Source organism: Lathamus discolor, chromosome 1, assembly GCF_037157495.1.
Source record: "Lathamus discolor isolate bLatDis1 chromosome 1, bLatDis1.hap1, whole genome shotgun sequence".
NCBI classification, from domain to species: domain Eukaryota; kingdom Metazoa; phylum Chordata; class Aves; order Psittaciformes; family Psittacidae; genus Lathamus; species Lathamus discolor.
The window spans coordinates 122,629,848-122,648,162 of record NC_088884.1 but is presented as its reverse complement, the minus strand read 5'-3'; the positions used below and the strand labels follow the sequence as shown (position 1 = coordinate 122,648,162).

The following is an 18,315-nucleotide window of genomic DNA, read 5'->3' as shown; positions in this document are numbered from 1 at the left end:
TACAACTGAAGCTAGTGAGAACAACTGTATTTAACTATTTCAGACTACCTTTTATGGAAAGCAAAGGAAAAATGCTTCTCACTCTAAATGTTCCTTTTTCATGAAAAAGCTACGACTGCAAGCACTTTTCACAGCCTTGAAATCTCAGAGATTTCTTCTACAGTGAAGTTTTCGGTACATGCTGTTGTATCTTTAGTGCTACTTCTATAACTACACTGGGCTTAGAGTTACTGATTCTTCCCAATTTACATTTTTAGCCTTTATGTTTCAGCTGTAAGATCTACACAATTTCATTTTTTCTTAATTCAGTTTAATGTGAATGTGATAAGCAGTCTTTTAAATTGTGGAAAATAACTAACACGCATATTCAGCTAGCATAATGTGTATCTTAATAATAGCTAAACCTGATTTTGTGGTGATTTTTCTTATCTTTGTGAATGGTTTCCATATTTTCTAATGTACTAACAAGGTTATTTTTTTTCATAATGCTTTTTTAATAATATACAGAAACTGCCTCTAGTAGGATAAAATGTTTGTGTCCTTTCCCTTTGCTCTAATGCGCCTTATATTCTCTATTACTTATTTAGATATTGTGTATTTACATGGATAATATGTGAATACATTCCTTGCTGTAACTGTAGTTACATTCATTTTTTCTATGCCTGATACTAAACTTTAAACTGTGCAACATTGCACCAAGGAGTTGCATTAGGTTTGGTTATTTCAGTTATGTGACAGTGTTTTTAATACATGCAGCATGTAAAAGAAGAATTCTGTATATTTGTGGTTACCAACACCTTCAGAATTCTTTGGATGAAATTAAGGGAGATGTCTATGACATATACAGACTTTACAGCAAAATGGTCTGCAAATTAAAGAACACTTCTCTGGGAGAAGTTAATTTGAGTTAAAAATCTAACAGCTGTTAATTATGATCTATTTACAAAGTGTATGCACCCCCATTGAGAAACAGGAGTCTTTTCAGGTCAGCTACTTATATAGCAGGTCTTTGGGAAGATAATAGGCTTGTCAAAAGCCTGTAAGAAGTTGATACAATTAGTAGGGTTGTAAGAGTTTAGTTATTTTTGAAAATGTCTGAATTTGGGTTTTATGGTGAATTATTAACTCAAGTGTATTCAAATGTTTCTTAATCATCATTCCTATACATGTAAAATCAGCTTTAATGTTCACAATGTCTTTATAGTGCTTGTGTCTATCCCCATTATATATACTCTCTATATATGTTAAAAAAAATGTGTAATATGCTAAAAACTTTTGTGTAATATGCTTAAAACTTTTGTGTAATCTCAGTCTATTCTGAAGGCATTAACTTTTAAAACTGTAATAAATAATTACAAAGTAACTGGAAATCCCTTTACACAGTTGCAGTTCATTGCACCAGAGCAACCTTAAAATGATCTATTAAATGATTATTAGAAACAATTAATTATACCAGAGAAGTCTTAAGAGTGCAAATGTAATTTCATGGTTATAATTTTCTTGTCAGGTAATAAAAAGGGATGAGCTTGGCAAGGATCTGTCTGACTGCTCTCTGTTCGATTTGCTGAAATATGATGATTATAACAGTGACAAGCACCTAGCTCTTGAAGAATTCTATAGAGCTTTTCGTAAGTACAAAGATCAGCCTGTTCTTCATTCAGTTTTCTTTCTGTTGTTTTTTTGTTGGTTTTTTTTTTTCTAAAATGCTATTATTTTACGTTTAAATCTTGATACATCCTGATGCTGTACGTGAACAATGAGCACAATTTAACTGTCATGCTATAGAAGAGAATTTCTTAGCAGAAATCAGTGAGATCCATTAGCATCCAGATTTCTGAGGGATTTTTGGTAATGGAGAATTCATAGATAATCTTTCTTAATGCCAACAGCCATTGGTAAGTCTGTGTTGCGCACAAGTGGGAAGTAGTGTGGTCTAGACATAATCAGTAGAACCAAAACTCTAGAACACTTCCCCACACACTATATTTATGAGAGCTGGTAAGACCATTTCTGACAAACCCAGCAACAAATGCGCCACTTCTGTTATGTCTTCAGAGGACTCAGAGAGATACAGATTTGTGGTGTAATTTTGCCAGGTATTTGTTCTAAATGGCAAAGGTGGGTGGGGACAAATCTGCACAGTACATATAAAGTGAAATAGGAATGTTGAAAATATTTATTCCAAACAGAATGAAAAGTGATTTTTTTCCCCAGAATTTTCTTTTAAGTATTTAGCAATTTAAATTTTGTACTTCAAAGTTATAATTATTAGATTGTAATTCTGAAATTATCGTATTGTACAGTATGGAAAAGATTTTTCACCAGCTTGGACAGTTTGCAACTTGTAGTAGTATCTGCAGGGGATCATCTTCTAAAATGTTATGATCTTATTTGTTATTTAAAGAACTTTAAAAGCCATAGCTATTATTTTAAATAAGAAATGATTGTAGAAGTTTTGACCCCTCACATGATCCTCTGCACATTGAGCTTGACCGCGTGTTTGTCACTGGTTTTTCACTCTTTTATCTCAACCTTTTTCGTCTACATTTAGAACCTGACCTCAGTTTAATACCTGCTGCTCCCTGTGGATTTATTTGCCTCTATTCCTAATAGCAGTGGAGTGATGGATTTGAGAACTGTTGAACTCTCCTCATTAAAGTTTTTCTGCCTGACTGCTGGAGCAAGAGTTACTGACATTTATTCACTCTGAATGGCAGTGGAGAAAATTTGGGCTTGCAGTGCTGGAGAAATTGATCCTAATCAAAACCACTGCACAGAATTCAAAGGGTAGAGGTGTTTGTTTATTGTTTTCTTCTTTCTTGTTATTTCTGTAGCTATAAAAAGTTGCTTTTTCAAAGTATTTTAAAGTAGAAAAAAGGGTGTAGAAGCACTTCTAATGCCTTGTTTGTTAAGACAGTCACATGAGCACAGAAATTCTAGGACTTGCTGGTAGAGGTAGAGGAAGGGCAAATATGGGTCACAGCACCACAGTTTTTATATGTAGCAGTTCCCCAATGGTACTTTTTGAAGCCAGTTTGCACAAAATATACTTTTAAGACATTAGAATTTAGTGAAGGTTAAACAGCTCTCATTTTCTAAATTGAATTTTTCATCACCATCCCCTACTCAGCGCAGAATCATGTTGCACAGAAGACCCTTTGGAAAAAATAAGAAAGCTGGAGAATGAATGAGAGAAGGCATTAGGGATATTTGTTTCATCAGCTTGAGCATAAAAAGGGGATAGCAATAGTCAGGCATACAGCTGGCATGCACATTTCTAGCAGTGATTTCAAATGGTATTTAAAAAACACTTGGATAAGGTTTTGAACACAGATAGGATTAAAAGCCATCTTTACTATGCTGTTGAACAACCTATTCCCTTAAAGTGTTTTCTTTTTAAAGGATTAGGCAATTAAATTCTATTTAAATATGAATGCTTATCAGTGGGATTATTTTTTCAGTTCTGTTTCACTAGCATTTGCAGGCAGGAATCTTTTCATTAGCATACTTAATCAGAAATTTGACTGTCATCTGAAGATCGTAAATTCAGAATCAAGCATGACTATATTGTGTTTCCTTATGAAGACTTCCCCACAAATGACAACAATTCTAGTTTTTCCTCTAGAGGTAGGAAAAAAAATCCCACCTTAAGGGCAAAGTTTAATCATTACGTGTCTTAAAGATACTAACGTGCGCATAAATATATATCTATACATATATGAGTGTACCTGCTTGCTTGAATTCTGTGAATTATTTTTGAGAGTCTCGTTTTATATGGCAACATTCAAAATAAACAGGACAACCAAATGTGATAACTCTATGCAGCGGATTAAAAATCCCTTTCTTCCTTCAGAAGGTCAGATACTGAGGCAATAACAAAGAAAGAAGATGCTTGAGAGGGTGCTCTCTGCCCTGGAGGTTTGTGGCAAGTTCAGGTTCACAAAATGTTTTAAGCTTACTATCTTCTGTAGTGTTTTACATACCAGAAAGACTGATGCGTTTTTCTGGGTGTTGGCTGTTTTCAGTCATACCATGAGGGCTGTAGCATTCAGTACGAGATGTCTGTCTACTAGATGCTGTAACAGTTTAACAAGTTCAATAGTGTATGCAGAGGGGACTGAAAAATAATTACTATTACTATAAGTAGAAAACCCAGAAAGTTTAGAGTTAGCTCGGCTTTGGGAGCTTGGCAATAAAGGGATCATCTGGTTTGGCCCTCTACTGCTTTGGCCATAACATGCAAAAGTCTATCTCAAAAGTGACCCAGCTTCATCTTAGTGTTTTGTTTTCCTTCTTTGATTCCCTTCATCAGCCAGCCCCAAGCTAAAGGTTTTTCTATCAGCAGATGTTTTCCTTGGACAGGGAAAAATATATTTAACTTTTTTTGAAAGGCTGGCTGAAAGCATAAGATGGTGGAGCCAAACAAAAGCTAGAAAGGGGCAGTACGGATTCTTGACAGCTTTATCTTCTGTAAACTAAAAGTCAACCAATGTGCTTCCTTAACATTTCAAGGTTTTTCCTCTTTGTGTGATGTCTCCTATGCTATCAAGATAACTCCATGTTTGCTGTGGATGATGTCTCTTTTTGTTAGTCCTCTAGTGTTCTTTTCTAAAATAAGAAAATCTTATTTGTTTTCCTTCTTTAAAATGCCATATGAAATGAAATTTCAAAGCAGCTATTTCAGGTGGGTTGCAAAACCTTAAGGTATACCAAAAGCAAGTTAATAGTTTTTATCACTCAGCAGATGCAGGTGTATATGTAGGCACTTTGTCATTGCAGTAGAAAGAATGATGTCGATTTAAACATTCATGGGTAGAACTGATGGAATAGAATGAGTACAAATATCAAGTTTGTTGTAAATAATAGAACTAAATGCTCTATGTCATAATTGATATACTGCATAAAATTAAGAATCCCCCTTTATCTTTCATAATAATTCCTTATTGTCAGTATAGAACTATATTTGATGTTATTTTATGCTCAAAAAAGGGGTCATGGAAGACCCTCGCCCTCAGGATTTGAGTGTAAAATGTAATACTAGATTTACAAGAAACTGTCAGGAAGATTTAGCTAGCCAAAACAAAATATGACCTGATTTTATAGTCCCTACTTCTGTTAATTTCAAGAACTACTCGTGCTTTCAGGTACCACATAACACTGTTAAAAGGATCTAAGCTGTTGAGCAGCTTTTGTTCAGGATCATGTATATTATTACTGTATGTACTGTTGCTTTATGTATTTGGAAGTACCTTCAGTCTTGAAATGCTGTTCCCTGTCCAGATATCAGATTCAAATTTCAAGCACTCCTTATTGCTGAGGTATTTGCATGAAGCAATATATAAACCTACAGTAACAGCAGTTATTACAGAAGTTGATCTGGCCTGAAATTACAGAGATTGGCTTTGGGCTCAACTTTTAGGAGGAAATCTGAGGCCAATGCTTAATATGATTGTCAGTCATGTAGAAAGGCAAACAGCAAGAAGTCCCCATAAACACAGGGCTCTTTATGATTGCATATGCTTAGTTACTAGATCCTCTCAGTGCTCAAAAATTATTCCAGAACATCACTTCTTTCATTATGATAGCTTTACTTCTATTTTAATTTGTCAAATGCAGTTATTACAGGGGCATGTTCAAAAATCCTTTTTTTTTTTCAATGTCTGTCTTTACTTCCAGAGCAAAATAAACCAGAATTTAACAAAAACAACAACAACAAAAAAAATCTAAATATAAAATCTATACAAGTAATTGAAATAAATGAGACTTCCCATTGGCTTCTGTAAGTTATTGTCAAGTCCACAAAGACTAACTCAAAAAATACTTCCTGAGTTCATGCTTCCAGAGACTTCAGTATGAGGTCTCAAGTATTGTATTTAATGTACAGTCTGATTCAGAGCTTTAGAACTGTGATGAGTCTTCAATACTAACACAGGTGAACAAATAGTAAAGATTTTCTGAGGGAGGAAGAGGTATTATTCTGTCTCCTGCTACCATTAATTCCTTTTCAGCAACAACTTGTGTGTAATAGCTTGTTCCAGAGGGTATTATATTTCAGCAATAACCTCTGAAAATACCAGTTAGCATCATACTGAGTAGGACTTATTGGAGGTAGTGGAAATATTTTTCTGCTCAACCTAACCTATCTTTCAAATTCCTACCTGTGCTATGTGTATTTTCAATCTAGAGATTCTAAGCTGGAAAGGAATGTGGTCTCTTCTGTTGAGGATAGAGTTTTAAACTGATCATTTCAATCAAGTAAGTATTTATGGTATTAAATGCTGTTTCATTTATTGAAGTAGTGTGCCTGAAACTTCTCACATGCCACTAAGTAATTAATTTTGATGCCAAGTGATTTCCAAATTATGATAAATGTGTTTATTAGGTGCTTCACCAATATTTTTGTTGGTGATGTTTTTGGGGGTTTTGTTAGAAATATTTTAATCTTTTAATTAAAAAAAAAGTCACTGAGTAAAATGAGCTCTTTAAAAAAAGGAAAAAAAAAATTACATTGTTTGACAATGTAAAAGGCACTGGAACAGGTTGCCTAAAGTGGTGGTAAATGTTCCAACCCAAAAGTGCTCAAGGCCAGGTTGGACAGAGCCTTGGGTGACATGGTCTAGGGTGAGACATCCCTGCCAATGGCAGGGGTCTTGGAACTCAATGATCTTAATGTCCTTTCCAAACAAAAACATTCTATGGTCCTATGATTTTGCCTGGATCAATGTTGATGATAACTGATTTTAACATTCTTTTTGTCAGAGTTTACATTCAAAACATTTGATGAAACTTAAACAGTATCATGTAGTTGAAGTTTGTTATTCTTTTAAAATTTTGCCTGATTTTTGCATTCTCTTTGGATAAACACAAAATGAAAGATCTGAGAGATCAGATGTTGTATATGATTGTCATGAAGATCGTAGCCCTGCTACTGTCTCTTCTAGGCCATAGAATAGTTGCTCTGACTTGGTAATTCAAGAACCGAATAAGAAGTGTCAAAATGAACCAATCACATTTAAGTTTGAATAAGCTGTTCTTTTCTAAGGCCAGATATCTAGAAATTAAGTACTAATAAAACATGATTACATTGTGATGTGAAATAAATGAGTTGCACTTCTGTAGACTTAGAATTTGAACTTTTGCTAATGCCAGAAGCCAAAAGGTTGTTTTTTTTCATGTCTTGGGGGAATCAAGTAGCAAATTTAAGGCTGCATTAGATTTACATTATAAGGTGAAACAGATATTTCACAAGGTCTTTGGCTATCCGGAAATAATGAGGAAGTTAGATTTTATTTATGAAACTTGTTCTGCTGACCTCTGATCCCATCAGTGCATTCACCTGGGTGTACTGTAGGTTGCTAGAGGACACTGTGAAATATGGGATTGCAGAGGATGAAGATTAGACCCAAACACCTTAGTTACAGTATCATTGTTTCAGACAAGAGGATTGGTAGAGATTGACTTGTGTAATATTTGTTGCTGGCTCAAAGTATCTGAGAATGAAGTCTTACATGCCTTCCAGTGAGCTTATTTCAATGCTATGGAGAATGGCACAGAATGCTGAGGGGAAAAAATAAACACCAAGCAAATTTTCATATGCAGTTATGGTTAGCAAAGTCCCTCGGTAATTGATCTATTAGCTGTTTCTCAGGAATCGGTTATGTGGCATGAGTTATAGTATTGTTGCAACTATTTTGTTGTGTTGCTAATTCTGAGAATATTTTTGCCTTTGCAAAGCAGTGCACCTGTAAGATTAAGCTATGACTGATGTTCCAACATCCACAAACACTTTTCTGTAGATAGCTTAAAGAACACTTCAAGGCAAATTTAAAATAATGATTCATAATCACAGTTTCATTTATGAACAATTTTAAAGAAAGCATAATTTCTCCATAAAGGTGGGGGGAGGAGGGAGAAAATACAATCAGAATGTAAGAAGTAATGACTGTGCATTAAAGGAGACAATCACTAGCTAATCCACAAGCAAGAACATTAAGTATCTCTACTTCAAGGCAGAATTACTCTTCTGGAACTATAATGAATATTAATAGGCTCATAAAATATTATTTAGTATGAAAGCCTCTGTAACCACTGCATTACTTGTTTCATTTGCAGCCATGGAATTATCTCTTTGTCTGGATTTCATTCTTAAAATTGGTTACCAATTTCAACTTCCAGAGTAACAGGCTACAAACGCTGTTAACCAACAATATTCATTTAAGCATAATTTCTAAAGTAATTTTCAATATAATCATTATATTAAATTTCAATGCAAGTTACCTTTCCCTTAACAAGAACTGAAATCATATTTAGTATTTGACTTCCTCAGGAAACAGCATAGAGAAATCCTTTTTCTTTTACAAAATCCAGAGTGTATTAGTGTTGTGCTTAAATTCCAACTGGCAACTAAGAACCACGCATCTACATGCTCACTTCCCCTGCTCCCCAGTGGTACGGCAAGGAGAATTGGCAAAAAAAAAGATAAAACCCATGGGTTGAAATACAAACAGATTAATAACTTAAATAAAATAAAATATATTAAGAATAATAAAAAATAAAGTCAGAAATATGAACAAAACAAGCTAAACCCCGAACAAATAGGAAAAAAAAAAAAATTCAATGCACGATTGTGTGCACAATACAAACTGCAAATGCAAAAAATGCAGGCACAAAAAATGCACAATGCAAAACTGCACAATACATTTTCTCACCACCCGCTGACTGATACCCAGCCTGACCTGAGCAGCAATTGGTCCCTTCCAGGTAACTCCCCCCAGTTTCTATACTGGGGATGAAGTGCTGTGGTATGGAACACCCCTTTGGCTAGTTTGGGTCAGGTGTCCTGTCTCTGCTTCCTCCTGGCTTCTTGTGCCCCTCCTCACTGGCAGAGCAAGAGAGACTGAAAAGTCCTTGATCAGGGTAAGTGCTACTTAGCAACATTAAAAAAAAGGAAAGAAAAGGTGGTTCTAATTCATTGCCCTGTCATCAAAAGGGGAGCGTTTGATCGCTGAGGTAATTTAAGTATTTCACATGAAGACTGAATAAGTTGCCTTTTCTATCCAAGAATCAATTTATTTCTCTGGAGGGTGTTTAGACCTGCTTTATGTTAGTTTATGCTTCATACAAGATTGAGTTTACTGGTGTGTTCTTGAATATCAAGCACTAATGTTACTAAGTAATTCTATATTAAAAGTTGCTTAGTTGTTTTTTTAAATTACTAGTAATTTTTTATTAAAAATTCAGAACATGCTGTTTCATCTTTATACCTCCGGCTGCTGTGAAATCAAAAGGAACAAGCTTTCCCAAAAGAAGTCTGTCAGATTTTTTATCTGTACTTTTTGGTAACTCATCTACTCTTGTTTGCTTCTTTGGTTTTGTTCTTGCATCTGGTTAAATAAAAACAGAAAAATTATTACAGTCAGAAGAAGTTTGTAAAGGTGGTTAGTAATTACCAAGACACCTGGATTTCCTAAGCATATCTGACATTTGCACTATAAAAAGAGAATCTGAAGGCATAGTTTTACACCTAGATTATATGAAAGTACTTTGAAAATGCTGTAGATGGGGTCAAGGGGATAAAAAATAATAATTCTAATTTTGCAGAGCTTATGAGCTTTTCTGTAGGCCTTAGTGTTACAGAAAACTGTATTACAGGATATTGGGAAAGTTTTTGGATTGAATGCCATCACATATCCATTACATGCAATAAAAAAAATTGGCTCAAAAAAGTGTGCATTCAAAGAAATATATTGGAGAAGAAACCCGTTTCGTTCACTCCATTGTTCATAGTGAATTACATTCTGGCAAAGTGTTCTTATTTCAGGAAATTTCATTACTAACTTCATTTCCAAAACATAATAGCACAATTTCTAGTGTTACTGTAATATTCCTCCGTAATGAGGAATACTCATTAATCAAACTCCTTTGAGTTTGGTGTTTCTTTTCCAGTTTAATATTTTGCTTTCATAATGTGTTTTGTTGTCTTGTATGTCTTTGAAATTTACAGCTGTCCTAGCACATCCGTACATGTCATTTGACAATAAGTCTGTAGTAATTGCCGTGATCTTCATAGGTACTAAGTTGCTTTCACTGTGTTCAGATAATTGCATCATTTTCCTGTATGTCATCTATTTATTGTATATTCTACCACAGTTTTATTTAGTTAGTTTTTTAACTTAAATTGTTTCCTGTTTAGTTTTCTCTTAGTTAATGCTTTCAGGCCTTGGTTTTGTCTTTCCTTCCTTATTCCCAAGTCAACAAGGATTAATTAAATACAAAAGTTTTGGTCATATGCTCCTGACCCATATGCTGAAGGATGCCTTGGAATAAAAAGGAGAAATTCAGAGCAGCCATGGGATTTTTTAGCTTTCTTACCCTATGTTTGACATCTTTTTTGTAGTTCACTCATAAAATATGGTAAGGGAGAAAAATTAAAAAGGCAGTGATTTGTAAGGGGCTTGGTGATGAGTCCTTTTGGAAAGCAGAAATGTGTATCTATCCTACTGACTTGTGTTTCCTGAACTAATTTGAGCTACACGGAGGAGAGGCCTGCTTCTAAATCAAAATCACCTCCTTAGTGAGTTTTCAGTACTCAGCTCAGTCTAAAGATCTAAAGCTACTAATTTTGGAAAGGGTAGGACAATTGCAATATTCCATAAAATACATGAAGGTGTTTTTAAGAGGCAGAATATTGTTCTTGAGCACATCTAATGATATCATTAGTCTTGTTTGCAACAGTTCCTAGTACAGATAAGACCAGTCTTTTTAGTGCATGAACAATATGCTTAGATAAAAGGATTCCGTCATGAGAAGTTGTTACTTTTGACTAGCTGATAACATCATTTTCTGAAGGCACGTATTGAATGAAAGAAAATGTAATTTACATGTTGTTATTTTAAGTTTTGGCAAGTAGGATCAATTTAATCCTGTAGTTAGAGAAGTTTTATGTTTGAAGATATGCATGAAAAGGTCTTTTTTTTTTAATAAATCTTATTTCAGTAAGTCTTTATCTCTTGTCATCAAGCATTTGCCTGGTGAATATACCACTGATCTCTTAAGTGTTTATAAGTAGTTTCCCATATCCTGTCACTGCTAAAAATATTTGGATATGTATAGAGTTGAGAGTGTTGAACTACAGAATTTAAACTGCTACAACTTTATATAAATATTGACAACTGTATGGTTAGGGAGGAAAAATATGAAATATTCCAGTTTGTCAAAGCTATTTCATGGTCTCATGTAACGGTATTCTAAACTCTGATACGTCCTCATCACTCCTGGCTTTCTAACTGCTCAAAACCAAACATCTCATAATTGCATGTAATAATTACTTATATATTCATTAGGGAGATACATGCAAGCTGACTTCAGTAGGAACATTGATGTATGTGAGACTTGCATCTGTTTGGTGAAATTGTATATCATGCTAACTTCACTTCCACTGATCACTGGAGCCCTTATTTAGTAGGATGACTGTTATATGTTTTGTATACAACCTAAAACCATGTGTACAGTTATCCAAATGTATTTTATATGCTTTTATATGCTGGATTTTAAAGAAACACTCACAGAAAACTCCATTCTTCCCCCGCCAGCTGCCTCAAAAAGACTTAACATTTCCTACCAAAAGAAATAAGGAAACAGACCAGGACAAGACTAAAAAAATATCCCTGATTGTGTTGTATACAGAATTAAATTGTCATTAGATTCTTATGCCAGTTTTCTAAACAGATCATGCTCTTAGAGAATCAAATCTTATGTTAAGTAGGTTAGCAAGTGATTTATATGGAAATGCAATTTTGGCCATAGTAAAAAGAAGGTGCCATAGAAAGGCTGAGCTATATGTAGTGCAGTATTGTGTCAAAACATGTTTAAAAAAGGATGCAAACCAGTGAAAACCTAGAGGAGAGGAAAACTGCATAAGCTTTCTCAATGTAGTTATTTAGTATAGGAACTGGGAAACTTGATTGCCTAAGGTGGTAGGGATCCAAACAATTCATCTGGTTGCCGCTTTGCCATGAATAAAAAATTAGAGAATATGTAATTCTTTAAAAAAACTTGCTTTGCATTATGATTATAATTCTTCCCACCCTAGACATATGGGAGGGATGTATTTGTTTGAGGGAATAGTTATAGTGGTTTAAAACTTGCTGAACACTCTATTTAAGAAATAGAACACTCTATTTAAGAAATAGTTGACGCTAAACAAAGATTAATGTTTTGTTTGTGCTTATGAAGTGCTGAGTTAATGTCTACTTTGAGTAACAACACATACATACTAACAACTTCTCTGGTAGAGCAAAGATACATCTAGTCCAGTATCCTTGCTCTGAGATTGCTTAGGGAAGATTGTAAAAGAAGAAAAAGCATGCAAGATTCCTCCAATATATTTTCTCTTCTGTAGTGAATTTTGTCTCAGAGGCTGCTTGTCTTTAACAGGTCTTGATGGATGCTTCACTCATAAATTTGATAGCTTTTTGGACCCATGTGAAATTAGCATCTACAGCATTCTGTTTCATTTAATAATTTACGGATTAAAAAATTTTTTTTTTTCTTCATTGTACACACCTTCTGTTTAGTTTATCCTTTTATGATAAGAAGCCATGAACATTTGCTCCATATTCTTAGTCTCCAAGGCACTTTTTGGTTTTTCTAAGCTCCTGACTTATCTTTGTAGTCATCTTTTTTCCATTCTAAAAAATAGCTGCTTGTATTCCATTCATTTAGTAGCAGCTTGTATAGAACCCCCCCCCCCACACACACATCTTTGATCATTCTTGTTGTGTTTCTCTGTTATTTTTCAAGTTTCACTGCAAGTTTTTTTACAGAGGAAGGGACAAAAAGCAAACAGTCAAGTTGCTCATGCAACATAGATTTATAGTAGCATAGTAATGCTTTTCTGTTTGGGTACCGGTCTTTGCATAATAATTCCTTTTATTGTCATATTGTCAGGGTGTGAGTAGATATTTTGGTAAAACTGCAAATTGTACTTTCGAGGTCTCATATCAAAGCAATAATAACTGATTCAGAGTCCATCACTGTATAAAAAAGGTCAGGCACTTTCTTTTACCTTCATGCAGTACTTTCAATACTGAATTAAATATATTGAGTTTGGCATGCCAGTATTGTAAGTAAGGTCTGTAAGCAAATCAGCTTTTACGTTTGCTACCTAAACCACCTAATTAGTTGTTATTTAAAAATTCTGTCTCAGAAAATTTTATCACTTCTTTTTCTTACCCCTTCTCCTGGGTAGTGTTGGACAACATGAGTTCCAGTGGAGATTCACGTGGAACTGCACTGGTGGTTTTTTTTGTAAGAGACCTGCAAACAGACTCCTTCAATGAAGAAGTGAACAAAGATAGTTTCCCAGCACATGACAAGACCTGATGCACGTTGTTTGTGAGAGGATAGATCAGAAGATTCTGTGAGTAGGACGGTAGTATGCAGGACCAAAGTGCTAAGAAGAATAGCTTAATCCAGTCTGTTCTTAGTTTGTTCTTTAACCTTTGTGCTGATTTTCTTAGATTCATAGCCCATTGTCTGCTTTGATCTTGGGGAAGTATACCAGGTATGCAAAGCCAAGAAAGGCATACACAGAGGAGTCCTTGTTTTCAGAATGTGTCACAATGCTCAACACAAAATCACAGCCCTTTGCACAGACATCTACTCTTTTCAGTGAACATCAAAAATTAGAAGCCTCTGTACAGTCAGGTATCAGAGCCTATCTTGAATTCTGGTTTCTTTCTTTTCCCCTCTAAATATAAATAGTCACATCAGCCAGTTGATCGATTTTTCAAAGTCCCCTTCATCCTAAAACTGCTCACATCTGTGCTTATTTCTATGGTAAAGTTTTCTGTGAGGAGCTGCTTCATAACTAGTCTTCAGATTGCAGTGAATTGTTGAATAACAGTTATGTGACCCTCTTTTTTGTGTGGAAATAGAGTAGTTCTGCTATGCTTCAGGCTTGCTAACTACATTTGCAGTTCAGGTAATTTAATCCTGAATTGCTATTTTAGAATATTGTCCTGATCATTTTGCTGACAGAACTGGACAAAGAGATAGTTTTTACAAAGTTGGGATATTATAAAACTCAGGATAAGTCCAGAGATTTTAAATGTTTAGAAATTCTGCTACTATCCTGGGAAAGAAGCTTTGAAATTTGAAAGTGAAATGAAACTGCACAGTAAATAAAATTGGCAAATTATTATATCTATAGACTGAAATCTTCATGCATAAAACTGTGAGTTACCAGGGCTGTCAACTCTCCTCTTAAAATTCCCATTTCTTTATTGATTAGTTCCAGAAATACTTCATAGATTGAACTGCTGCATTTCAAATGTTTCATTTGAAGTAACTGCAAGTATGCACTATTGATGTTCAGCATCTGTTTTTGCAATAAACCAAAGCAGCATTAAATTTGGATCTATACTAGTAAAATTACTAAAAAATATTTATGCTCTTAGCATTTAAGTACAATGTTTTTTCTTGAACTAGTAATGTGCAAACACAATAAACATACAGGAATTGATTTTTGCATGAATTCCTTTCTTTGTTTAGACAAATTCAACAGCATGTTTTACAATAAATAAGGTCAAAACCAATTATCACTATTACTTTAGTGAATTAGCACTTCCACGTTATCTGGATAGGAAAGCTATATTTAACACCTAACTTCATTTACTGTGAAATTTGTTTTCAGGAGGAAAACAGAAAACCTTTTAAGAAGTAATGGACTAGTATGCCTTTTTAATTATGTATTATTGCTTCTGCACATTACTGCTTATTCTAACCCAAATGTTGTTTTTATTATTTTGAGGTATGTAGTTTTTAATATGTACTACAAGCATAGCTCATTGCAAAATTTGGTACTGTGCCTATTTTTGAATAATACAGTGTTACGATTTAAATTTGTTCTTCATCACGAGTGCATTACAAACAGGTGGTCTAGGTTTATAGATGTTTGGTGTGCATTTTAACTGTTCAGTTGTTAATCTAAAAAAATTAATAAGGAAGCATTCTCTGATCAAATTTACCTTAAGATGGGCATCATTCCATCCCAACACACCCAGTCAGTTGCCAACACCTATAATAAATGCTCGGAGCAATGTAGATGTATTCCAGCTGCTCCAGACAATGAGCCGGCTTCATTTGGAGCTCGGCTATGATGCTTCTATACAAACGCCCATAGCATGGGGAACAAACAAGAGGAATTAGAGATGTGTGCATGTCTACAGGGGTATGATATAATAGGCACCACAGAAACATGTTGGGATGGCTCCTGTGACTGGAGCATTGGAATGGAAGGTTACAGGCTCTTTAGAAAAGACAGGCCGGGCAGGCGGGGAGGGGGAGTTGCCGTTTATGTTAGGGATAGGCTGGAGAGTATGGAACTCTGTCTGGGGACAGGTGAGCAGTTTACAGAGAGTTTGTGGGTCAGGGTTAAAGGGAAAACAGCTATGGGAGACATTACTGTGGGGATCTGTTACAGGCCACCTGATCAAGAAGACTCTGTAGGTGAAGCACTCTACAGACAGATAGGAAAAGCCTCACACTCACAGGCCCTTTTTCTCATGGGGGACTTCAACCACCCTGATATCTGTTGGAGTGATGGTATTGCCCAGCACAAGCAATCCAGGAGGTTCCTCGATTGTGTGGAAGACAACTTCCTTCTGCAAGTAATAGAGGAGCCAACAAGGAGAGGTGCCATGCTTGACGTCGTGCTCACCAACAGGGAAGGGCTGGTTGGAAGTGTGATGCTCCAGGGCAGCCTTGGATGCAGCGATCACGAGATGGTTGAGTTTCAGATCCTCAGGACAGTGAGAAGAGTGTGCAGCAAGCTCACTGCCCTGGACTTCAAAAGAACAGACTTTGGCTTTTTCAGGAACCTGCTTAGTAAGGTTCTATGGGATATAGCCCTAGAGGGCAGGGGGGCCCAAGACTGTTGGTTGATATTCAAGGATCACCCGCTACAAGCTCAGGAGTGCTGCATCCCAACTAGAAGGAAGTGCAGCAAGAGGGCCAGGAGACCTCCTTGGATGGATAAGGAGCTGCTGAGGAAAATTCAAAGGAAAAAAGAGGCTTATAAAAATGGAAGCAAGGACAGGCGGCCTGGGTAGAGTACAGGGATGTTGTCTGGGAAGCTAGGGACCAGGTTAGGAAGGCTAAGGCCCAGTTAGAATTAAACTTGGCTAGGGATGTTAAGGATAACAGGAAGGGATTCTACAGGTACGTAGCAAACAAAAAACAGACTAGGGACAAAATAGGCCCCCTGAGGAAGCTCTTGTTAGAACTGGCTACACAGGGTTTGGATATGGCTGAGGTTCTGAATGACTTCTTTGCCTCGGTCTTCACTGGCAAAGGCTCCGACCGCACCACCCAAGTCTTAGAAGGCAGACTCAGGGACTGTGAGAATGAAGACCTTGGGCCCACTCTAGGGGAGGATCTGGTTTGAGACCATCTTAAAAATCTGAACGCACACAAGTCCGTGGGACTGATAGAATCCATCCGCGGGTCCTGAAGGAGCTGGCAAATGAAGTTGCTAAGCCACTGGCCATCATATTTGAAAAATCGTGGCAGTCAGGTGAAGTTCCCAACGACTGGAAAAAGGCCTGTTCAGCCTGGAGAAGAGAAGGCTGCATGGAGACCCCATAGCAGCCTTCCAGTATCTGAAGGGGGCCTATAGGGACGCTGTGGAGGGACTCTTCATCAGGGACTGTAGTGACAGGAAAAGGGGTAATGGGTTAAAACTTCGACAGGGGAAGTATAGATTGGAGATAAGGAGGAAATTCTTTCCTGTGAGGGTGATGAGGCACTGGAATGGGTTGCCCAGGGAAGCTGTGAATGCTCCATCCCTGGCAGTGTTCAAGGCCAGGTTGGATGAAGCCTTGGGTGAGATGGTTTAGTGTGAGGTGTCCCTGCCCATGGCGGGGGGGTTGGAACTAGATGATCTTGAGGTCCTTTCCAACCCTAGCTATTCTATGATTATATGATTCTAAGTTACTTTGGAGAATACCTGACTCGTGCAATGATACAATTTGTGTCTTTGAACAAAGTTTTTGAAGGCTACTGGAAATAAGGTATTTGGTAACAGTTGAGGCACTATGTCCTCTGTTTTCCAATGATTTAATAGATCCCATAGAAATAAGGAGCCGCAAAAATTCATTGTGTCTTGGGCAATATATCAGTTGAAACACTGAATATTTATGATGCAGGCTACAAGGTTGATTAAAATAAACTGAGTTAGCTTTAAACTAACTATTTTAGATGAAAGTATAGTGTTGGACAGTATGACATGTATTTTGCATGATCTAATGCAGCAGTCTGCAGCAGGATTGCTTCTCCTTCCAGCTAAGCAAGATATTTTGGGTGGCTTTATACTTTACAGTGAACCCATTATGATAGTCTGACTACTAGTTTTTTGGAGATCATGTGTTATTCAGGTGAGATTGCCTTTAATTTCAGTTGATTTCATTTATAATAGCTAGAAATTAGGTGAACAATAGCACAGGTTGCAATAGCTGCTAATGAGACAAAGCACACAAGGATGAAGTTTAATACAGTGAGGAAGAAATTTGCTAAGCAAAAAGGTGCTTAAGAGCCTATAATTAGGAAACACTCCCTCAGAACCTAAAACTAAAAGCCATGATCCTTGGTCTTTTCTGTTGGTTGCCGCCAAATAATTGTGCAGTCCACTGAAGGAATAATGCATGATGCCTGTAGAAAGATGAGACACTGTGGCAGCTCTTGGGCCTACAGTTTCTTAGATCAATTTAGACTTTTGCATTCTCTAAAGATCTAAATCCATGTAAGCTGGGCTTTCAGAAGTTCTAGATGATATTTTTTTTATTACCATCAGCCTTTTAATATTATTTATAATTAGTCTTTTAATTAAGATAATGAAAGAAGATCGTATCAACCTTACTTGACTTTTTGTTACTGCATTATGAAGCAAATTTTAATTATATGCTTGCACATATGCCTTGGTATTCCTGTCTTACTTGACAAAAAGAATGGAGAATGAATCAGAGGTATAGTGTAAAACTAGCTTTTTTTTGTTAAGATCTCCCTCTTTTATTATTGAAGCTGAAAGTTGTTTAGTGAACAAGGCAATAATTACAATAAGTAAAAAGAGAAAACTAATGTAAACAAATGTGAATTTAAGTGGCGAAATTGCCTTTGCTTTTGCATCAAAGCTCCTAACTACCCTAATGCATCAGACTAATAAATAGTTCATTCAATTTAGCTGAATTGTTTAACTGTACATGATTGCATGTTCCTCTCATTCAGAATATGAATTGTGAGACAAAGATATATCTGCAG

General features: G+C 36.0%; 1 protein-coding gene across 1 annotated transcript in view; it reads left to right on the top strand.

The window, feature by feature from the left end:
* The window catches only part of FSTL5 (follistatin like 5), a 359,720-nt gene that overhangs the window by 226,811 nt on the left and 114,594 nt on the right, over nt 1-18,315 (top strand). Inside the window, exon 7 of the mRNA XM_065693765.1 lies at nt 1,508-1,628. Within this exon, the coding sequence (XP_065549837.1) occupies nt 1,508-1,628 (121 nt within the window). The remainder of the gene's footprint in view (nt 1-1,507; nt 1,629-18,315) is intronic.